Here is a 23,734-nt window from a genome sequence, read left to right as displayed (position 1 = left end):
AAAGTCCATCTGGACCTGTCATTCTGTGTTCATTTTTCCTTCCTGTCCTCTCAAACCCAGCCGGTCGAAGCAGATGGATGCTTATCCTGAGCCTGGTTCTTATGGAGGTTTTATTCCTGTTGAAATTTAGTTTTCCTTTCCACTGTTGTCTTTGTGCTTGCTCAGGATGGGAGACTGTGAACAAATGGATTCAATGCAATCTGCTGGCTTCCTTAGATAGATAACTTTTACTAATAGTCTTTTTTTATGTATGTGAATGTTTTTGTTCAGTGCCCGGAGATAACTTCTGTTGTGACCTTGCGCTATATAAATAAACTGAATTGAACTGAATGTTGGTGATCTGTAGGCCTGTCGCTATAAACAATAAATCAATTAATCGCACGATAAATGAAAATTATCAACCTCATTTTCATTTATCAACTTTGTTGTTTCTCCAACATTTTTCAGTCAGGTCATCTGGACAGTTTCTTTTTTTGTGCTGAAACGTTTCGCCTTCGATCCAGAAGGCTTCATCAGTCAAGGAAACACACAACTAAACTGATTCTTCCTCCAACAGCTTACTCCGAAGTGGAACAAACCAGTTCTGCTTGTGATTAGATGGTCTCTTTGGTACGCCCCTCCTCCATTGATGGCCTTCTTCCTTGTTGACAGTCTTGTCAAACTGGTTGAAAACAACAAAAGTCCATGCTCAATAATCCAGGTATAAAATCCAACATTTTTCAGTCAGGTCATCTGGACATTATTGTTTCTAATGTCTCTCTTTCTGCTGGATGCTGGATAAAAAAAAGCTCAACTCCGGTGCTCTTCACTGATCCCTCCCTTTCTCTTTTCTCTTTAAAATGTGTTTTAACCATCCAAAATTGCATTTTTGGATAGTTAAAAGCACTAAGCTAAGAAGCTAAGCTACAAGCTAAGCTAATAGGCCGACCTCGGGGAAAAAAAAAACCTTTGTCTTGTTGAAGCGCTAAAATTCACGGTTGAACCCTGTGCTTTCATGTAAAAAGTTGTTTTTCTCTGCAAAAAGAAGCTGAGAACTTGTTTACTGATTTTTTATTAAAAGCTTTGTGTGAAAAATGCTATGCTAAAGAGCTCAAACCACACTGAGCATCTGCCATTTTGAGAACCGAAAAAAGGAACGAGAGACAGCCCATGTCACGTCAAGGGGTCTTCCTCCCATTTTTCTTAAAGAGACACAATGCTCGCTCCCTCACTATCCATCCTTCGGTTCAAACAATGTTATACTGCCATCCGGTGATCAAAAAAGGTACTACACACAAAATTATCTAAGATTTCTTCTTAAATTTGACAATTACTAATTACTGTCAAATTTCAAACAATATTATCATTTATAGCAATATTTTCTGAGACAATTAATCGCCCAGCAAAATTAGTTATCGTGACAGGCCTAGTGATCTGCATTCAGTAAGAGGTGATTCAAAGTTTTCATAATTTCTACAAGTATGCAAACACATACATTGGGGGCCAAGGACAGGTGTACATTTGCAAAATGAAAATAAATAAATAAATAAATAAAAATCTTCCCAACTGTTTGATACGCCTGTATGACCAACATAATGCTATTCTTCTGCATGGCAAATGTTGGCACACAATCTGATGAAGCATGTACAGACTGGCAGATCTTCAGGAAGGCTGCTGTAAATGAGAGAGAACCGGATCTGGAGAAATACACATCTGCTCTCCTCGCATACATCAGCAAGTGTTTTGATGATGTCACCACCACCAGGACTGAAGTGCTATCCGAATCAGAAACCCTTGCTGAACACAGAAGGCCATACCTTGCTGAAAGCCAGGGACACTGCCTTTGGGTCTGGCAACTCACAGGAACTGGGAAAGACAAGGAAAGAGCTGGCTGCTGGTACAAAGAGGGCCAAAGCAACATCTGTACAGAAGATCCAGGGAAAGTTCTCCTCACAAGATCCACAGAGCATGTGGAAGGGCTTTAAGTGCAAAACAGATAATAAAAGCAGAGGTGCACAATGCCCTAAGGCCCCATCACTGGCGGATACTCTACACAGGTTCTATGCACGTTTTGAAGACCCAAACAGACCACCTAGAACCAGACTCATTTCACCACCGGAAGAGGATGTCCTCAACGTGACCTCAGCTGAAGTAAGGAGGACCATCAGGAGGATTAATCCTCACAAAGCAACTGGACCAGACAACATCCCAGGGAAGGTACTGAAAGAATGTGCTGATCAGCTCTGTGAGGTGCTGGCTGACATCTTTGACTCCTCCCTCACCTTGGCAGCTGTTCCCACTTGCCATAAGACTGCCACCATCATCCCAGTTCCTAAAAGCTCTGCAGTGACTGGTCTGAATGACTACCGGCCAGTAGACCTGACCCCAATAGTCGCTAAATGCTTTGAAAGACTGGTTATGACCCGCATCAAAACAACCATCAACATCCATGAGGACCCTCACCAGTATGCATACCATGAGAATCAATCAACAGAAGACACAATCTCCTCTGTGGTCCACACTGCACTCACCCGCCTGGAGCAGAAGGACTCCTACGTCCATATGTTCTTTGTGGACTTCACATCTGCATTCAACATCATGATTCCCCAAACCCTGATGGACAAACTACTCACATTAGGACTAAGCCCCTCCATAGGCAACTGGGTCCTGGACTTCTTAACAAACAGACTGCAGTCAGTGAGGATCCACAACTTCTCCTCCTCCACCATAACCCTCAGCACTGGCTCTCCTCGGTGCTGTGTGTTGAGCCCTCTCCTGTTCATTCTACTCACATATGACTGCGCACCTACCCATCCAGGCTGTTTGCAGATGATACAGCGGTGGTTGGATGCATAATAAATGACGAGTCCAGCTACTGGAAGGAGATGGAACACCTGGAAAGCTGGAGCAGGAAGAACAACCTTCACATCAATGTAAAGAAGATGAAGGAGATGGTTGTGGATTTCAGATGGAACAAACAACACACCTAGCCCCCCCACCCACCCCCCACCACGAAAATAGGAGGATCTGCGGTGGAAGTGGTCTCCAGCTACAAGTACTTGGTGTAGGGTTTTGATATTTTCCTTCCTCCAGGTTCCTGAAGGCAGGGGCGGCGCTGATGAGCAGCGGCAGCTGAGGCCAGTTTCCTTAATTGATGCCAGGAGTACTTAAGGCTCCAGTGGAGCTCCAGTCAGTGCTGGAGCATTGTTTGACCTGCCGGTACATATGCCTCCAGCCCTGTACAGTGCTTAAAGATTTAGAAAGACTTACCTTGTTTTGTGTCCAAGTTTTCAGAGTCTGGATGTACCGGATCCTGTCCTGTAATTCGAAGTGTTGGAGAAGATCCTGAGAAGATACTTACCTGTGCTTCCTGGTGCTCAGCTGCCTGAATTCGCCTTCCACCACTTGCCCTTGCAGTCTGCCTTCCCATCATCCTGGAAGGAGCAAAACCCTCAGCCACCCAACAGCCATATAAACTACCTGAACTGTAAGCCTTACAAAGAACCCAAAACATTCAGTTGTTGGACCAAATCCTTGTCCATGAATAATCCTCCTCCTCTGTCTTCACAGACCCTGAACCTGCTTGTAAATAGTTTATTTTTCACTGTAAATAAACCTTTTCAATTACAGTTGAGTCTGGTTCTGTTCTCCTCTCAGTCTGTTCACCTGGGTTACTCCACATTATAACACTTGGGTGTGCATCTGAATGACAACCTCAGCTGGAGCAACAACACCACCAGCCTGATCAAGAAAGCTCATCAGAGACTCTACTTCCTCAGACGGCTGAGACGAGCTGGTCTGGGAAGCTCAGTCCTCACCTCCTTCTACAGGTGTGCAGTGGAGAGCATCCTGTGCTCCAGCATCAACATGTGGCACGAAGGCTGCACAGCTAAAGAAAGAAAGCTTTGCAGAGAGTGGTGAAGGTTGCACAGAAAACTATTGGAGTCAGTCTACCCACCATCACAGACATTTACACCTCTAGATGCAGGAAGAGGGTCACCTGCATCATGAAGGACCCCACTCCCTCAGCACACACAAACTTTTTGCTCCACTCCCCTCAGGCAGAAGGTTGCAGAACATTAAGTGCAGAACCACTAGACTGAGGAACAGCTTATACCCTGAGGCTGTTTAGTCTCATAAATCCCTTATCAGGATAATCACGGTGAAAAAAAAATCACTGTAATGCCACTTTGATTGTTGATGTGCTGCTGATTATCCATGCTTCTGATCTCATGCTGTTATATTCATTCATACTCATCTACTCACGCAGACTCATGTTCGTGCTGCTGTTGTTTGGTGTATTGTTTTGCACTATTAAGTGTTTAGCGTATTTCTTAGTTATGTGTATTTCTTAGTTTATATTTTCGATCCTTAGTACTGTTTCTTTTACAATTTATATTTTTGCAATTGTTGGATATAACTGGGACCCTGTGTACACAATTTAGTTCCACCCCATGTACCACATGTGATGAGAATGACAATAAAAACCTTTAACTTGAACTTGATGTACGGGGAGCAGTGTTCCAAAATGAGCGAGCAGCAGCTCAGCTGTGATCCCCTCTTGTTCTCAGAGTGCTCAGAGCAGAGCTCCCCACTGCACTCAGACAAACTGAAAGTGAACCATGCATGCACACAGCTGTCATTGATTCCACTGTCAGTGACAGACCTCCTGCATTGTACCCCCAACCCCCACAAGACTTTTGTATCTAAAATGTAAGTTTGTATTAAACATTAATCAGAATCAGAATTTATTGTCATTGCACAGAAGCACAACAAAATTACATTCCAGTACAGCACATCCAAGGAAACACAAACAAACAACAACATAGACATAGTAGACGGAGTACCTGAGGCTGCAGCCTCATGAGAGGCGCTGCCTTTCTTTTATTAGATAAAGAAAAGGAAACACAAGGAAAGAGGAGGTACAAAAAACCACATCTCACACTGTGTCCTTAACAGGACACAATGTGAAGTTGCAAAAAAAAACTCAGCACAAAAAAAGCAACATATAGATGACAAAATAAGACATATGAATGTGGAGTGGGGTGGGTGAGGGTGAAGTGGGAGGGGGGCTACAAGCACAGGCCACCCAAGAGAGTGTCACAGCCGCTGGTGCCTCACATCCAACCTAGGTTACCACACCAGGGGGGCAAAAGGAAAGAGGCCAGTGAAGGTGGTGAGTTGAGGGAAGTGTGTTTATAGCTTTGTGAGTGAGTGTATGCGTGTGTGCATTTGTAAGTAAGTTCATGAACAATGTTCCAGATAGCGCCTCCAGCCATAGTCCAAGATAAGTGATGGTGCAATGTTTATCAGCCAGCCTCAGTAGAGCTCTGACACAGGTCCACAGATGTCCTTGGGGAAGTGGGAGTAGCACGATGTCCTTGGGTAGTGGGAGCAGCAGGAGCAGAGCATCTTGTTCACATAACATCCAGGAGAATTTGAGATAGACCGCCTTCCAAGGCTGACACAGGGGAGTCAGATTCAGATAACAGTTGTTTTGGGTCAGGTCAACTCCATTTAATTTCTGTCTACCTTTACAGTCTCACTGGTACATCTCAATGGTGATTTTAAACAGACAAATTTGTGGTCAGTACCGCCAAGCCAAGCTTGTAACTTCTCCAAGGTCAATTCCTTCCCGCCAGCAAGATTCAGGAGCCACAAGTAGCCTGTGATTCTCAGCAGGAATCGCGTCCAGCTTACGGCTCAACTCACACAGCATTTGAGTCTGAGTGTTCACAGCACGGCTCATTGCTTCACCGGGCAGCTGTCAACGTTTTTCAAATTTGTCAATATGCCAGGTAACCACCAACTCCAAAAAGCGGAAATTCTGTTATCATAAATCCAATTATGAACACATCTTCAATGTCCTCGACCGACAATATGGACAGATGCACAATCTTCCACTGCCCCGAGGAATCCATTGTGTATCTGTCTGCGAGTGTCCCGTCGGGGCAGGAGGGCTATCCTTCCTTCTTCTCATCGAGAAAATTTGATTAATTGCGTTGAGAGACCAGCTGACCATATCCATAATTTAAAATTTGGAAGATATGCAAAGAGAGGCTCTGAAAGGTTCACAAGACAAAGAGCAGAAGGAGGGGAAGGAGCTTGAGGAAAAAATGTCTGCCTTCAACGAGAGCAAGAAGCAATGTATTCAGAGTGTCGTCATCAGCATACAGACATGTCCAACTTGAGCATGTGCCCAAACTCCTTGTCTGTCTGTGAGCTGCAAAGTATGTTGGGTACCCTGTGGCAATTATGTGTGCAATGTTTACGATATTTCTGTGTGTGGAAATGGGTTGTTCTTGTTAATGTCCTGCTCAGGTTTGGTTTGACATTTATGTTGAAATCGCTGTGTAGAGCCAGGGCAGCCGGCTTGGGACCCGAAAGTCCCAGGTTCGATCCCCAGTCACTGCATATCACGTGGTGTCTCTGGGCAGCACACCTCATTCCCAAAATGCCCCCCAGGTGCTTTCAATAGCTGCCCACTGCACCACCTGATGGTGGATGGGTTAAATGCAGAGACTAATTTCGTCATTGTATGGAAATATACAGCGCTGACATTGTGATGACATTATTATTATTATTATTATTATTAAACTGACATGAGTCAGAGGTAGTTCCCCGTATGTATAAGGGGGGAAAAGCACTTTCTGTTGGAGGGTGGAAGTGTGTCTAATAATGCAGGGTGATGTCACACAGGTGCAACTCTGTTTTGTGACTTGGTTTTGTTGCTAGCACTCAATACACTGCACATAAATGTACATTGGTTTCATGTCTCAGCTTTTCTTAGACTAAAATAGGTCTTGTGAAAGTCAACATTGTTCTATACACTTTTTATTTATTTATTTATTGGGGGGCGGGTTCTCCAGAAATAATGTTTTGTAATCTTGTGAAAATGTTGAAAATTGTGAATCGCCCTCAAGTAGTCTTCAAAATGTCAAAAAAAAAAAAAGAACAGGTTCAAGAAATTATTACATTGTCAAAACTAAAAACATTTTGGTGAGTAGTAGGACTGTAGCAGTATTATGCTTTCACTCCTCCCACAGACCAAAAACATGCATGTTAGGCTGATTGGTAACTCTAAATTGTCTCTAGGTGTGAGTGAGAGAGTGAATGGTTGTTTGTCTCGTTTGTCTCTATGTGGCCCTGTGATGGACTGGAGACCTGTCCAGGGTGTCCCCCACTTCTCACACAGTGAGTGCTGGATATGGACACCTGTGACCCTCATGAACCAAAAAAGGAAGAACCAGGTAAAGAAGATGGGTGGATGGATAGAAGTTTCAGAGGGCCAAAAGAAGGAAATGAACTCTATATCTGCTCTATTCTATATACTGTAAAGTACAGGTATAGAGTGCTAATTCATTCACAGAACTGCATTGTTTTTTTTTAATTAAATGAAGTATTAAAACAAATAAAAATCTTAGTAATGTCCTCTAGCAAATGGTACCACATTCAAATGAGATACATTTTCTTTTTTCTTTTGTTTCTCCAGTTCCCTGTGAACCTGGGGGTTTTCTTGAGCCCAGTCTGGGAGCTTCTGCAATACACCATCATTAAAAACTCCCCAACATGGCAGCACAGTGCAACTGTGGAGTCCATGTCAGATTTTCTAACTTTTATTCCAGGAGAAGTCAGCATCGCTGAGCCATCATTTTTCATCGTTGTGTTTCGCCATAAAACTTGTCGCAAATATTAAGTTGAAAGTGAGTTAAAAAAGCTGGCTCTGGTTGGCAAACAATAGTTACCTTAATAAAAAATTACACACTCTGACCAGATTTTTATTTGTTTTATGGGTTGAGAAGTCCTTTAATGGTAAAATCAGGAAATAAATAAATATATATATATATATATAAAGTATATATCAAAAATCCTGTTATAAATAAGCTGAGAACCACTTTGTGATTGTAAAACCCACCACCGAGCCACATCGTAACATCACAATGAAAGTGCCTTTCTAAAGAAGCATAAAAACAATGTTTGCCAAAAGTTGCAAGCATGACTCATGAGTTTTACACAGCATACTGACTTTCTGTCTTATAATGTGAAAGAAAAATGATATTCAATTTTGCAAGGAAACATTCTTACTAATACCCTTTGTGAGTTGAATAAAAGGTCAAAGGGTAGTGTTAGAACTTGCACTGAGAAAAGGAATTTGCCTAAACCTTGACTATTTGAACATGTGCACATTTTACTTATTCGATGGCCTTCATACACTGACCTTGGACCCTGATAAAAGCAGCTGGCCCAGATAAGACGATGTAACATGTACACATGCGTTTTTGATTAAAAACTGTGGATTAAAACAGAAAAAACAAGCAGTATGCCAATGTTCCTCATTGCTAAGGGATTTGAATAGAGAATGTTTGTACTTTTCAAGATGATCTGGACTGGAATTAAACAGGGAATGCAAATAAACATAAGAGAGCATCATTTCCTCAAATGATAATTGTGGTTGATATACAGTAAATGTGGTAGTGGCTACCTTGGATTTTGACGTGGTAACCAAATTTCTGATAGTGACTTTTCTTACTCATAAATGCTGCCACACACCAAAATGAAAGTCAGCACGTTGCTTATTTTTGAAGTTATCCAACCCATAAAATTTACATATATCAGTGTTTCCCCTACCATTATATAAGTAGGGCGCCTCCGCCTGGTCAACAGAACCTCGATCTGAGCCGTCTCTTCCTCCTCCCAGCCCCCCAGGTCGACAAAAATCATGTAAGAGATGAGCGCACTGCCAAAGGATGTAGTCCAGGGGAAAACTCTATATACCGTACATATATAGCGGCGGCCAACTTGGATTTTGACGTAGCAACTGAATTTTCAAAAAGAGCCTTTTTTACACCTAGACGTAGTCCCACACCAAAATGAAAGTCAATACCTCATTTACTTTTCAAGTTATCACGCTTACAACACGGACAGAGTATTTCCAATTCCCCCTCTTCGCTCCATGGCGGGGGATAAAAAACTGGTGATAATGCCATCTTCACACTGGATAAGACCCACCTACATCATGAAAAATTCAGCCAGAACATGGATGGTCTTTGTAGAGTTTTAGTGTTTTAAATGTCTCTTCCAGATCTCTTTCCTGACAGTCTGACTACTTTCCACCACAACTCATTCTTCTCTTCTTGTCCTTCCACTCGTGTAGCATCTTTTCCACTTGTATGCTTTATTTTTCCCTCCGAAGTTCATCAGTTTCCATCGTTCTTAATTCCAGGCTTACATGTCTTTGAAACAAGATTGTGTTTTTATGCAGCAACACAATCAAAACCATCCCAAAAAGATTAATATGAATAGCTACTGTATATATATAATAAATGAAATCACATGAAAACAATATTTTGCACTTTGACCCACATTAAAGTTTATATTGTAATGTTCATGCTTATGATTGCATGTGAATAAAACCAGCTGTTTGCATTGTGCCTGAATGTTGTAAATATGAAACAAACCTCACATAGTCAAGTAAAAAGCTCATATTATTTTGTACACACCTGTTTGTTCCCCATCCTGGGGAGAAGTGGGGAATTAGAAATACATTCTGTCCATCACTCTGCCGTCTTGTGAGCTTGATAACTTGAAAAATAAGTAACATGCTGACTTACATTTTGGTGCAAGTCTGCCGCCGTATATGTATATGTGTAAACCTCGAATGATGGATAACTTGAATAATAAGGAACATGTGGAGTTCCATTTTAGTGTGTTGCTGCATCTAGATGTAAGAAAGGTCACGATCAAAAATTTGGTTGACAGGTCAAAATCTAAGATGGTCACTATATGTAAACCAGCTACCCTGATCCTTTGCTGAAATTATGCTTTCTATTCTTTTATTACTTAAAAGTATAGTTTTCTCTAATGTTTTGACTTCTGTTTTGATGTGTGACTGCAGCTAAGTGTAAAACATGTCAGCACTGAGAAGTGGGTTGTCACATCAAAATCGAAGATGGCCACTGGCCACCCAGATCAATTAGGAAACTATGCTATCTAATTTATTTATTTTGTGGCAGGGAGGCGTGGCCAAAGATTAATCTATGGTTGCCAAGGTCACCACTGGCCACCCCCTGGCTCCACCATTGCACCTAATGGTGGATAAAATTGCTCCCTCCACCCACCAGGACTCATCACTGCACTGCCTCTGACCAGAAATAAATAAATAAATAATTTTTTTTAATAAAAACCTTTGTTCTTCCACACTGTAACTTCTACCTAACCGAATGTCTTGCACCAAAAACATAAGTTTACTTGCATTCACTGTTCACTTCCAGTCCAGGAGAACACTCCTCTCCAAAACTACAATCATTAACTATTCAAATGTCTTGGCGACAGAGGACATCAATGTATCGCTTGTTATTTTTAGTTACATCGATTTTCTAGGTAAAGTAAAGTATGTGTTGTCAGTGCTATGTTCCCATACAATGGCGAAATTAGTTCTCTGCATTTAACCCATCACACCTGAAGTGGAGCAGTGGGCAGCTATGTAAGCACCCAGGGAGCAATTAGGAATTAGGTGTCCTGCTCAGAGACACCACGACATGTGGGAATGGCTGGGGATCGAACCTGGGACTTTCGGGTCTCAAGTCAGCTGCCCAGCCTCTACCCCATCTGACAATACAGGGATGGGTTTTTTTTTGCAGTGGTGGCAGCACATCTGTGCACCTGCACATCTTGGTGGAATTTTTTTAAAACTTGAAACAAGCCGGACCATGTTGGTATCATGTCTCGGCTACAACTACAACATGGAAACAGTCTAACAGACGTCATATATATAGTGGTAGTGTCATGATTACACCAATAGTCTTCTAGTGCAGTGGTATTTAATTAAAGTTCAGCTAGGTCCACCTAAAATGTTTCTCAATCAAAGATCCAGAATATATCAGACACAACTGGATAATAAATCTATATAGTTATACAACAAATACAGAACTGCAGAGGCTTTACATACATTTCAAACACATTTTATTTTGCTTTAAAATTGTAAATTTATGTACTAAAAAGATTTCAATTTATTTAATGTCATAAATTCTTTAAAAACCATGGAGTTAAGGGGTTTAATGTTAACTTGAAAGGTGAATAGTACTTCTTTTAAAAAGCAGAGAGATATTTAAAATCAGGTTATCCATGGGCACAGTTGGTTGAACTGCCGCTTGTCAACGAGAAGGTTGCCGGATATTTCTGGGTGGAGGTTGCATGTTCTCTTTGTGCATGTGTAAGTTTTCTCTGGACACTCTGGTCTCTTCCCACAGACCAAAAACATCCATCCATTATCTTTTACCCGCTTCTTCATTTTCGGGTGACGGGTTCACTGGTGCCCATGTTAGGCTGATTGGTAACTCTAAATATCCTTTGGTGTGAGAGTGTGAATGGTGGTTTTCATGTCTTTCTATGTGGCCCTGGGATGGCCATGTCCTGGGTGTACCTGCTTACACAGTGACTGCTGGATGTGGGTACCAGTGACCCCTGCAACCTGAAAAGTTAAAAGTGAGTAAAGATAATGGATGGATGCAGGGTATCCAGGTGAGTTGGTGGACATTCAGTAACTATCAGGACTCTACTGGTCTCTCAAAATGGGTTTGGCTGCTCAGCTCATATATTAGCTGGTATGAACTGCAGTGTTTCCCCTATCATTATACAAGCAGGGTGCACCGCCCTGCCTACCAAACCGAACTACCGAACCCCCCCAGCCCCACCATTGACAACTGCCGGCACTGATGTAGTGCTAAGCTAGCGGTGTGCAATACTAGCGTTAGCCAAAAAGATCAAAATTTTTATTTTTTTCATTTAGCCTTTATTTATCCAGGTTAGTCTCATTGAGCCACGAGAACTCATTTGCAAGAGAGACCTGTTTAGGGAGCACATGGTGGGGGTTAAGGGCCTTGCTCATGGGCCCAGAGTGGGGCGAATGAGGGTGGGGGCAAGTGTGGGTGTTTCACCTACCCCACCCACAATTTTGATGTTGTCGGGGCCGGGGCGTGAACCGGCGATCTTCGGATCACAAGCCCACCTCTCTAACCTCTGCGCCACCACTCCCCCAAAAAAATAGCGCTCTGCTCCACTCAGCTTCTCTTCTCTGCATCTGCACCCCCTCTGTGCCTCTATTTTTCACACTTGTTACAATGTTCAATATATTTAGTAAAAAAAAAAAAGGTTTCTGAACAGATCAAATCTTATTTTAACCAACAGTAGTATAGCTTCAATTATATGTTGAATGATTTTAATGTTTTTATGTTCCTTGGGTCTGGATATAAGCTGTAAACTACAGTTCAGTCTTGTAATTCTTCTAAATGTTTGTTTTTCTAAAGAGTGAATAGTCTAAAAACTGCATTAGCTTTCATTTGTGCAAGCAAGCTCACTGTTTTATGTCGAATGTTCAGCTCCTCTAACAAGCGGTTTGAGTTCATTTATCTCCAACGAGCCCGAGCAGCTCCTCCCTTGCGGTTAGCACACACAACGCTTCATCCAGTTTTGCTGCAAGCTTTACACACCTGTCACACACATTTACTCTGACACACATGGCTCGGCCTATTTTCAGTAATGAGAGATTTCTGATGCCTGCTGGCACTTGTGAAATGCACACTGCATCAACAATTATACCCTGGATTAAGAAGGAGGGAAGACAGGAAGTCTGCAGTCATTCTCACTTTCTTCCTCCATATGGTAATGTGCACTTTACGTGTAAAACTGTTAATTTTAACACATGTACATGTATCTGTGTCAGTACAACCTCTGGGCTCATGTTTCACATTGGTTTCATGTCTCTGTTTGCTAACCAGCGTTTCGTTTAGCATGTCAAATTTAAATTAATTTCTGTTTGACTTTTTTGAAGCCATTATAACATGTATACTTCTTTTATCAACTTAAATTGTTTGGGCTCCACAAAAGTTTTACCATAACGTTACGGATGAGTTTGAGGACCATTGTGATTATGTGATTTTGTTTTCTGGAGCATTAGCACTTGGTAGGTTCTCCCATGCACTTGTTTTAGGGGAGGGGTCAGACTAAGAGTGAAGTCTTTCAGATGAAAGACGAAACGTTTCAACCAAGAAGAATCTGTCCAGATGATCTGACTTAATTTTTTTGTGGTCAGACTGAGTGGTTCAGAGACTTTGATGATGAAGCTAGACCACACTAAACAAGATACCTGGCAAGTACCTGGCGGTAGAGCCTTGTCTCCTAGAGCTTGGCTAGGTCAAGCACAAAAAATAAACCTGTATGGAGCCACAACCTCAAAGAACCAACACCTACCGGTACTGGGGGAGCCATCAACATTGGGTGGAGTGCAAGCTAGGTGGCAGGCAAGGGCAGGGCTCTGAATCTAGGTATATGGAAAATCACCTCACTGTCAGGAAATAAGCCAAAGTTTGTGGGTGAGGAATACAACTAGATACAGTTGAGCTCACTTCCACACACAACTTGGGCTCTGGAACCCAATTCGTAGATTGGAGGTGAATTTCCAGGTTTTGATTGTTGTTTGTGTTAATGCATAAAGCATCAGTTCCAAAAATCAGACTTTCTTGTAGTATCTGAATTGTGTCATGGAAAATTGTTTTTTGAGGGTATTTTAAAGTCACTTGAAGTGATTGGGAGGAACGGCATTGCTGATCTGAACCTGAGCAGAGTTCTGTTATTAGACTTCTGTGCTAGGCATTGGCTGTCTAACAAATATCGTGTTTGAGCATAAAATGGTCCATAGATGTACTTAGTACTAGTCCATCTAGGGTCAAAGATCAGTGATTGATTTTGTAATCATATCAGACTTGTGGCCCTATTTTAAGCACTTGGGTTAAGAAAAGGCAGAGCGGGACTGTCAATAGTTGAATCTAGTGACAAAAAAAAAGTTGCCAGACAGACGTAGAAAGTCCCAAACAAACGGTGAGTGTCATCTGGGCATGTTTTGTAGAGGCCTCATCCATGAGAACTTCATCTCGCACTTTGAAGAGTTGTTCACACATTTTATTCGAATGGGCCATGTTTCGGGCCTTTATTAAAGATGCAACTTTCAGGAGTTATCAAGGCATTAACTAGTGGGACACCTGCAGTCATGGAGGCTGTCCAGTTGAAAAAGGAGGCCTTCGGGCCTTAGCTGTTCAGGAAAAGGTCTGAGGCAGCTGACAGGTACAGGACGGATTGTGAAACTTGGGCATCGGAGGAATTCAAAGACGTCATGGAGAACGACTTTTTGCTACACTCATAGAAGTTTTTGTAAAGCATTCAACAACTCAGAAAAAGAAACTAGGCTCCATCCCAGACTGTGCTTGACTTGGGTGGGGAAACTGCTGACTCTGAAGATATTGCCGAGTGGTAAAAGGAAAACTTTAAGAATCCCCTAATCTTCTTAGTATGTCCATGTACTGCAATAATATGGGTGCCAAGGTTGCTTTTAAGAGCTACATGATTCCTGGCTAAGTAAAGCAAGACCTGTGTCTGCATTCTTGGCACTAAGTCAGGCTCATTTCAAATGCAGGTGGGACTCTGTCAGGGCTGTGCCTTCAACGATTAGGAATCCTCCTGGGCTCCTCCTTTCGGGGGCTTTCCAGGTTGCTACAACTTGGCAAAAACTCATGGGCAGACCCAGAACTGGCTGGAGGGATTATATGTCTTCTCTGGCCTGGGTACGCTTTGGGATCTCCCCAGAGGAACTAAAGACTTGATGAGGAGAGGAATGTCTGGGTTTCCTTCCTGAATCTTTTCACTCTGTGACTTGAACACTGAAAAGTGATAGAAAATGGATGGATGGATGCATGGATGGATGGATGGATGATTGATTCTTGGGAACAACACTGACTGTTCTTATTACTGAGCGTGTTTTTGAATGTCTTTGGTTAACAAAACTGACCAATAATTGAGGGCAATTATTTTTTATTAAAAATCTCTGGGTTATCCTTGCCATGCATGGTAACTACACCTTGAATGGTTAATAAAGGTTTCTCTGTTCTATGTTATAGGGAAACCATATGTTAATATTCATCATTGGAAAGAAAAGTCCAAACAGGCTGGTGCAGTTTAACAGTAACTTAGTAAAAGTGTCTGCATGTCTTCCTTGGTCACAACCCAGTTAACAGCAGAGGAAACAGTTCCCTAAAACTGGTACAGTTCTACATGGACCTGACCTGAAAACCAGCAATCTGGTAAATTATCTGTCTTGTATAGGTTATTTTACTGTAATCACTTTGGGATATTTTATTTTCAAATGGTCTGTTTAAGCACCGACTTATCAGTGTTCCTCTCATCACACCTATTGACTATTGTGATAGAAATTAACTTTCCACAAACAGCAAGAAAAGGGTGGATAAAGAAAAAAACAATTAATGGATGGATGGGTAGATGAATGTTTATTATTTATTGTCTAGCTTTGCATCTGTATTCAGTATTCATCTGACCAGACCTAAATATCTTGGCTAAAGACACAAAAGTAGACATCTGGTAATTAGATTAGGGCTTTAGTAAATAACATTAAAACAATTACCGGTATAACACTGGATATGCTATAAATGAAATGTCTATTATAAAATTTGGTCATGTTAAATCTACTGTATCCTTTTGCACAAACCCAACATAAAAGTAATTTTTGTCATTATTCTATTCCAGAAATTGAGATGACACACTTAGAATGTATTTTATTTTGGGATAGAGCTTTTTCTCTCAAGACAACAGCCTAATATACGTGAGGAAAATAAGTTCATTCGCCCCACTCTGGGCTCCTGAGCAAGGCCCTTAACCCCCACCATCTGCTCCCTAAACAGGTCTCTCTTGAAAATGAGTTCTCGTGGCTCAATGAGACTACCTGTATAAATAAAGGTTAAATGAAATAATGAAAAAAAAAATTGAACACCGTGCGACTTTGCAAGTTTTCCCCCTTAGAAATCATGGAGGGGTCTGAAATTTTCATCTTAGGTGCATGTCCACTGTGAGAGGCATAATCTAAAAAGAAAATTGGAAATCACAATGTATGAATTTTTTAATAATTTATTTGTGTTTTACTGTTGCAAATAAGTATTTGAACACCTGCCAGTCAGCAACAGTTCTGGCCCTCATAGACCTGTTAGTCCTCCTCTATAACGTCCACCTCCACTCCACTTATTATTCTAAATTAGAAGCACCTGTTTGAGGTCGGTAGCTGCATAAAGACACCGGTCCACCCCACACAATCAGTAAGACTCCAACTACTAACATGGCTAAGACCAAAGAGCTGTCCAAAGACACCAGAGACTAAATTGTAGACCTCCACAAGGCTGGAAAGGGCTACGGGGCAATTGCCAAGCAGCTTGGTGAAAAAAGATCAACTGTTGGAGCAACTATTAGAAAATGGAAGAAGCTAAACATGACTGTCAATCTCCCTCAGACTGGGGCTCCATGCAAGATCTCACCTCGTGGCGAATTAATGATCCTAAGAAAGGTGAGGAATCAGCCCAGAACTACACGGGAGGAGCTGGTCCATGACCTGAAGAGAGCTGGCACCACTGTTTCCAAGGTTACTGTGGGTAATACACTAAGACGTCATAGTTTAAAATCATGCATGGCACGGAAGGTTCCCCTGCTTAAACCAGCACACGTCCAGGCCCGTCTTAAGTTTGTCCATGACCATTTGGATGATCCAGAGGAGTCATGGGAGAAAGTTATGAGGTCAGATGAGACCAAAATAGAACTTTTTGGTCTTAATTCCACTCGCCGTGTTTGGAGGATGAAGAATGATGAGTACCATCCCAAAAACACCGTCCCTACTGTGAAGCATGGGGGTGGAAGCATCATGCTTTGAGGGTGTTTTTCTGCACATGGGACAGGACGACTGCACTGTATCAAGGAGAGGATGACCGGGGCCATGTATTGAGAGATTTTGGGGAACAACCTCCTTCCCTCAGAGCATTGAAGATGGGTTATGGCTGGGTCTTCCAACAGGACAATGACCTGAAGCACACAGCCAGGAGAACCAAGGAGTGGCTCCGTAAGAAGCATATCAAGGTTCTGGAGTGGTCTAGCCAGTCTCCAGACATAAACCCTATAGAAAATCTTTGGAGGGAGCTCAAACTCTGTTTCTCAGTGACAGCCCAGAAACCTGCTGATCTAGAGAAGATCTGTGGAGGAATGGACCAAAATCTCTGCTGCAGTAAATCTGGTGACAAACTACAGGAAACATTGGACCTCTGTAACTGCAAACAAAGATACTGTACAAATATTAACATTGATTTTCACAGGTGTTCAAATACTTGTTTGAAGCAGTAACACACAAATAAATTATAAAAAAATCATACATTGTGATTTACAAATTTTTATTTTTTTTTAGATGATGTCTCTCACAGTGGACATGCACCTAAGATGAAAATGTCAGACCCCTCCATGATTTCTAAGTGGGAGAATTTGCAAAGTTGCAGGGCGTTCAAATACTTGTTTTCCTCACTGTATAAAAAGTAATATCCTGATGCATGCTCAATATTCCAGGTAGAAAAATTGACAACGTTACGTCAGGTCCCCTGAATCGTTTATTTTGGTGAAACGTTTCAACAAAAACAGTTTCCTCGATCAGTGGAGATGCAATTTTTGTTTACGAATTCACCGTTTTGGATGTAACTGTTCTAATGCTCAAGACTGGAAGTGTCTGTGCTCATGCACGTTGTGCAAGTACAAATATCATAGCGTCAGCTAGTTACCCCACATTGAAACAACAGTGGGTTCAACATCTGTGAATACCGCAATTCGAACATGATGTGAAAATTAATGGGGGTGGGATGGTTTTTTTTTGGGGGGGGGGGGGTTACACCCAGTGTCTTCATTTAGTATCACTGTCGTGACACAAGGCGATAGTGTCCAACTGTAACACACTGATTTGTCATGCATGTTTATTGATGTTACACTTTCAGCTTGAATTAGTTGCCAGCATGACTATCCTGATTTTTGATGAAGTCGCCCTTTGATTGTGATTTTATACTAATGTTTAGTTAACAAATGAACACTGACCTTGATGTCAATATAAATATACAGTATATATGAATGTTTCTGTTCAGTGACCTGAGATAAGTTCTGTTGTGACTTGGCGTTATATAAATGAACTGAACTGAACAGTAAGACCCCAGGTCGATCCTGGGGATTGAACCCAGGACGTCAGCGTGAGGGAGACAGAGTGCTACCTCTGTAGCTGTTGAGCTAGCGTGTCTGTATTGACGGTTCAGTAGGCAGGGCGCGCTCCTTGTATAATGGTAGAGGATGATGAAGAGGGTGATCATGATGTGTTTTAGAAGAAGAATAGAGCACAGAGCCCCATGAGGAGGTTTGCCTGTGCAGAGGAGGGGGTCCAGAACCCCTCTGACCGGGCCAACAGAACCAAGCATCGGCTCTGAGCTCTGGAGAACAGAGGAGGATGTGGATGTTGACCCAGAGGACGTAAATGGAGGAAAATATACTTTTTTACCGTAAAATTAATATTTTGTCAACTAAAAAGAAAACTGTAATGTAGTTTTTAAAACAAAATAAACCTTAAAGCGTTACAATAAAATAAAAATTTTAATGAGATACTTTTACTTCAGGCTGAGTCTAAAAGCCTGAGTAGTTGTTTTTTTGTGTGGTAAATATTTAAAAAATAGTATTTTAAGCAGTTAAATAAGGTGGTTGATTCTCCCCCTGAGGAACATGAATAGTCATAAAGTTAAAGGTTAAAACTTATTCAAATGTTCACAGTATGATGCTTTTTATGTCAATCAGATTCATGATCTTCAAAACAAAGTGAAGTTTTGGAGCTACATGCATTCAGCTGCTGCAAGACAAAAAAGATAAAGTCATTGTGAAATAATTCTTTATTAGATTCTTGTAAATGTACGTTATGTCGCTCTACAAAATGACTGACAGCTGCAAATGTTTATGACTTCATAACTGTTTTCATGCCTGTGATGCTGATAAGCATAGACATCACATCAATTATATGTGATGAGGACGTGTCCCGCTATGTTAGTGCTGGCAGTTGTCGACCGGGGTGGATGAGTTAGGATGAGTGAGAGAAGCGGAGCGTGCTCTATTCACACAAGGAGAGCTGTTGGTCAGGATACTTCTTGTTTTGCCATTAACTCTAAAATAGTTATTGACTCAAGTGTTACTAGATGTTAAACAACCGTTAAAATACACCAGAATGCAGGACATGGCATCTACTTTATGCAAAATTTTCTGAGGGAGATATGAACTTCTCCGTATTTATTTGATCATTTGTGTTGACATTTCAGCCTTTCATAAGTGGGGAGTGGTGGAGCAGAGGTTAGCGAAGGTGAGTCTGTGATCGGAAGATCGCTGGTTCAACCCCCAGACCGACAACATCAAAAATGTGTGTGGAAAATGTGAAGCACCCACACCTGCCTCCACTCTCATTCGCCCCACTCTGGGCCCTTGAGCAAAGCCCTTAACCCCCACCATCTGCTCCCCTGGGTGCCCTACATGGCAGCTCTCTGCTCCACACAGAGGGTGTGGTAGGTCGGTGGTCAGTGGTTGTGTCAGGAAGTACATCTGGTGAAAAAACAATCAGCAAGTCTTCATGAGTTAGTTGGCTGTGGTGAACCCTGACGAAGGGAGCAGCCGAAAGAAGAATTTCAGCCTTTTATAAACCTACCTCAGATGCTCGTTTTATTTGTTTGTTTAGCCGGAGAGAGCTCTGATAGAAGCAGACATCTGAGGCCGAACTCCTGTGAATAAACAAGTACGGATGGATTCACTGAGTCACTGAATATAGGCTCACTGGTTTCAACAACTGACTCCATCAGTGAACCATGTAAAGCTTCATCACTGGTGCAGCGGTGAACCAAGTCCGGCAGGAATCTCAGAAAAATAGAAGCAAAACATGTGCTGACCTCACATGAACACGTACGCTGCACACGTTTCAGTGAGTGAGCAGAAAGTCCAGGCAGTAAAATCCAGGATTTCCTGTAATAATGGTTGGTTTCTTTTGATTTCAACGACTGCACGTCATCAAACAGAACGTCTGCTATGGCACAGAGATGAAACCGATAAGAGACTAAACATGTCAAAACACTGATAGAATCAAATAATCAGATTCTGCTTTTTCCTCCGCCTGCTGTCTGAATAGAAAATATTCATCTAGAACACTGAACATAAACTCTTATCATTAATACAGTTACATTTCTCGTACATACAGTAAAAACACTATTTGATAAAGTGTTTTAAAAAGGGGTAGAGTAAACATAAAGAAGTGCAGAAGATGAGAGGACATAACAAGGACTTAGTTTGAGCCGGATCCTGCCGGAACAAGATCCGGGAACGCTCTTATTTTGACAGGGTGCGTTTCGGTAACTGCTTGGAACCTATATTGGATATTTAATCTGAAAATAATTACATAAACACTCATTTTAAACATAACAGCCACGAACGAGTTTCCTGATATCACAGACGAGCTGCCCCTTCAAGTAAGTGTTTCTGCTTCTACCCTTAAAAAAAAATCTCCGCCCCTAAAACTACAGTCATGGGCAATTTAATTAAAAACACAAAAACATAATTAAACAGCACAACTAATTTGCAAATCAGTTTTATAGTTTAAGCGGGTAATTAATACAATATTGATTATTTATTAAAAAATACAATGAGAGAAATGTTTGATGGGTAATCATGACATGTCCCATATCAAAACAACAGCAATCAAAATGTGGAAAAGACAGTCCAGTTTACTTTCATTAAAAAAAAGTCTCATTGCACAACTAAACTGAAGCACATGAAGACAGTGGTATGGAGATACTGGAGCAGGTGCAAGTGGTGGAGGTGAGTGCCGAGCTAACCAGGCTGTTGTACCCGGGCAGGAGCCCACAGCCAGCCACCATGACAGCCTGAGGAGGCGCCTGGGGAGTTTCACATGTGGAGGAGGACAACGACGAAGAGGAGGTGAATTCAGAGGAGGAGAGTTGGGCTCAGAACCATCAAGTGAGGGATGCCCAACAACTTGGACAGCTGCCCAGTTCAAGGACAAGCAGACCTACTATGCAGGGCTTGTAATGGTAAAGTCAGGTCTGGGTTGCTCTACAAGCGAGGCAGTCAGGACTTTAGGACGAGAGAAGACTGGTGGAGTGAAACTGGCTAAAGAGTGCAACAAAGTTCAATCAGGTCATGTGGACGGGTTCTTTCTTTCTTTTTTTGTTTGTTAAGTTGCTTATCATCAGCAGACTGGTTGGTCCACTATGGAAGTGTGCAGCTTGTGGAGCTGAGTTTGTTTGTGGCTCCTCGGATTGATGAAGTCCTTTGGATGAAGGACGAAACGTCTCAACAAAAAAAGAAACCGTCCAGATGACCTGACTGAACGATGTTGGGTTTTTCAACTAGATTACTTTGATGGCTAAAAATGGGTCTTGTGTTTAACAACTTCATCTGCCTCTGACATCAACGCAGCAATGAGCACTCCATAAAAAATATCTGAGCATGCTCCGAGCAAGAGTCACTTAGCAGCAAAAAACTATTGTACTTGAACAAGCTAAAGAAGACACTTTGGGACAGGCTGTAATCCATGCTGTCTAAACAAGAACCACTACACGTCTAAAGCACACAGGACTGCTACTGAGACATGGAGCAAGGTGCGGAGCAGGGAGGAGGACGAGGAGGCGCAGCTGACCGCGGTGTGGGATATACTAACTAAACAACTAGTAAGGAAATAAATGATCCTGCACTTAATACACATATAAATTACACATAAAGCATTTAAAAGTAAATGATAAAGAAAGCGTTGTGGTGTGTGTTCTGGTATCAGGGTTGGTCTCACATCGCTCGCTGTGCTCTGGCATCGTTTGCTTTATGAATTAAGCGCTGGACATAAGGAGATGGTAACTCACCCGTCTGTATCCTGGAAGTTGACGTTCACTTTCTTTGTAGAACCGAGGAGTTCTGAAACACAATCGAAACGGACCATCAGCGGGTTTTACAGCAGAGAATCACAACACTTTAGTTTAGGGTTTGAACAAGCGCTGCTCATAAACATTTCATATTTATAGAAACAGCAAAACATTCTTCAACTGGAGAAATGTGGAGGGGCATTAAGTGCATAACAGATTATAAAGGCAGGAGCGAACAATGTCCCAAAGACCCATCTCTGCCTGATGCCCTCAACAAGTTCTATGCACGCTTTGAAGACCCGAACAGACCACCCAGCACCAGACTCACCTCGCCACCGGATGAAGAGCATCTCAGCGTGACCTCAGCAGAAGTAAGGAGTACCTTCAGGAGGATTAATCCGCACAAAGCAACTGGCCCAGACAACATCCCCGGAAAAGTGTTGAAGGAATGTGCTGATCAGCTCTGTGAGGTGCTGGCAGACATCTTTAACACCTCACTTACCCTGGAGACAGTTCCCACCTGCCTGAAGACTGCCACCATCATCCCAGTCCCAAAAAGCTCTACAGTGACTGGTCTGAATGACTATCGGCCAGTGGCCCTCACCCCAATAGTCGCTAAATGCTTCGAAAAACTGGTCATGACTCACATCAAAACAACCATCAACATCAACGAGGACCCTCATCAGTACGCATACCGTGAGAACCGATCAACAGAGGATGCAATCTCCTCTGTGGTCCACACTGCACTCAACCACCTGGAGCAGAAAAACTCTTACGTCCGTATGCTCTTTGTGGACTTCACATCCGCCTTCAACACCATGATCCCCCAAACCCTGATGGACAAACTATCCACACTAGGACTAAGCCCCTCCATCTGCAACTGGGTACTAGACTTTTTAACAAACAGACCACAGTTAGTGAGGATCCACAACCTCTCCTCCTCCACCATAACCCTCAGCACTGGCTCTCCTCAGGGATGTGTGTTGAGCCCCCTTCTGTTTACTCTGCTCACATATGATTGTGCAGCTACCCATCCAGGCTGTCACATTGTAAAGTTTGCAGATGATACAGTGGTGGTGGGATGCATCACAAACAATGATGAGTCCAGCTACAGGCAAGAGGTGGAACACCTGGAGAGCTGGTGCAGAGAGAATAACCTTCACATCAATGTGAAGAAGACAAAGGAGATGATTGTGGACTTCAGAAGGAACAAAAACACCTACACGCCCCTGAACATAAGAGGATCTGCGGTGGAAGTGGTCTCCAGCTACAAGTACTTGGGTGTACACATGAATGACAACCTCAGCTGGAGCAACAACACCACCAGCCTGATCAAGAAAGCTCATCAGAGACTCTACTTCCTCAGACGGCTGAGGCGAGCTGGTTTGGGAAGCTCAGTCCTCACCTCCTTCTACAGGTGTGCAGTGGAGAGCATCCTGTGCTCCAGCATCAATGTGTGGCATGGAGGCTGCACAGCTGCAGAAAGAAAAGCTTTGCAGAGAGTGGTGAAGGCTGCACAGCTGCAGAAAGAAAAGCTTTGCAGAGAGTGGTGAAGGCTGCACAGAAATCTGTTGGAATCAGTCTCCCCACCATCACAGACATCTACACCTCCAGATGCAGGAAGAGGGCCACCTGCATCATGAAGGACCCCACCCACCCAGCACACACACTTTTTGCCCCACTCCCCTCAGGAAGGAGGTTGAGGAGCATTAAGTGTAGAACCACTAGACTGAGGAACAGCTTCTACCCTGAGGCTGTTAGACTCATGAATCTCTAACTAGAATAATCACTGTGAAAAACCATATCATGTTGCTGCTGATCTGTTTCATGTTGCTGCTGATCTGTTTCAATGTTGATGTGTTCATGCGTGCACATCTGCTCACAGACTCATGTTCATGTTTGTGCTGATGTTCAATGTTTTATGTTATGAGTGCTTAGTGTATATTTAG

General features: G+C 42.4%; 1 protein-coding gene across 1 annotated transcript in view; it reads right to left on the bottom strand.

Moving 5' to 3' along the window:
• Nucleotides 1–23,734, bottom strand: part of caskin1 (CASK interacting protein 1) — a 259,915-nt gene that overhangs the window by 125,191 nt on the left and 110,990 nt on the right. The window contains exons 2-5 of the mRNA XM_037689337.1: nucleotides 21,786–21,837; nucleotides 21,502–21,513; nucleotides 17,244–17,270; nucleotides 10,400–10,417 (exon numbers count right to left, since the gene is read on the bottom strand). Coding sequence (XP_037545265.1) covers nucleotides 10,400–10,417; nucleotides 17,244–17,270; nucleotides 21,502–21,513; nucleotides 21,786–21,837 — 109 coding nt within the window. The remainder of the gene's footprint in view (nucleotides 1–10,399; nucleotides 10,418–17,243; nucleotides 17,271–21,501; nucleotides 21,514–21,785; nucleotides 21,838–23,734) is intronic.

The sequence above is a fragment of the Nematolebias whitei genome, chromosome 15 (genome assembly GCF_014905685.2).
Source record: "Nematolebias whitei isolate Nwh7 chromosome 15, NemWhi1, whole genome shotgun sequence".
Lineage (NCBI taxonomy): Eukaryota > Metazoa > Chordata > Actinopteri > Cyprinodontiformes > Rivulidae > Nematolebias > Nematolebias whitei.
Note: the sequence above shows the minus strand (reverse complement) of the source record. Positions and strands in the feature narration are given on the sequence as shown.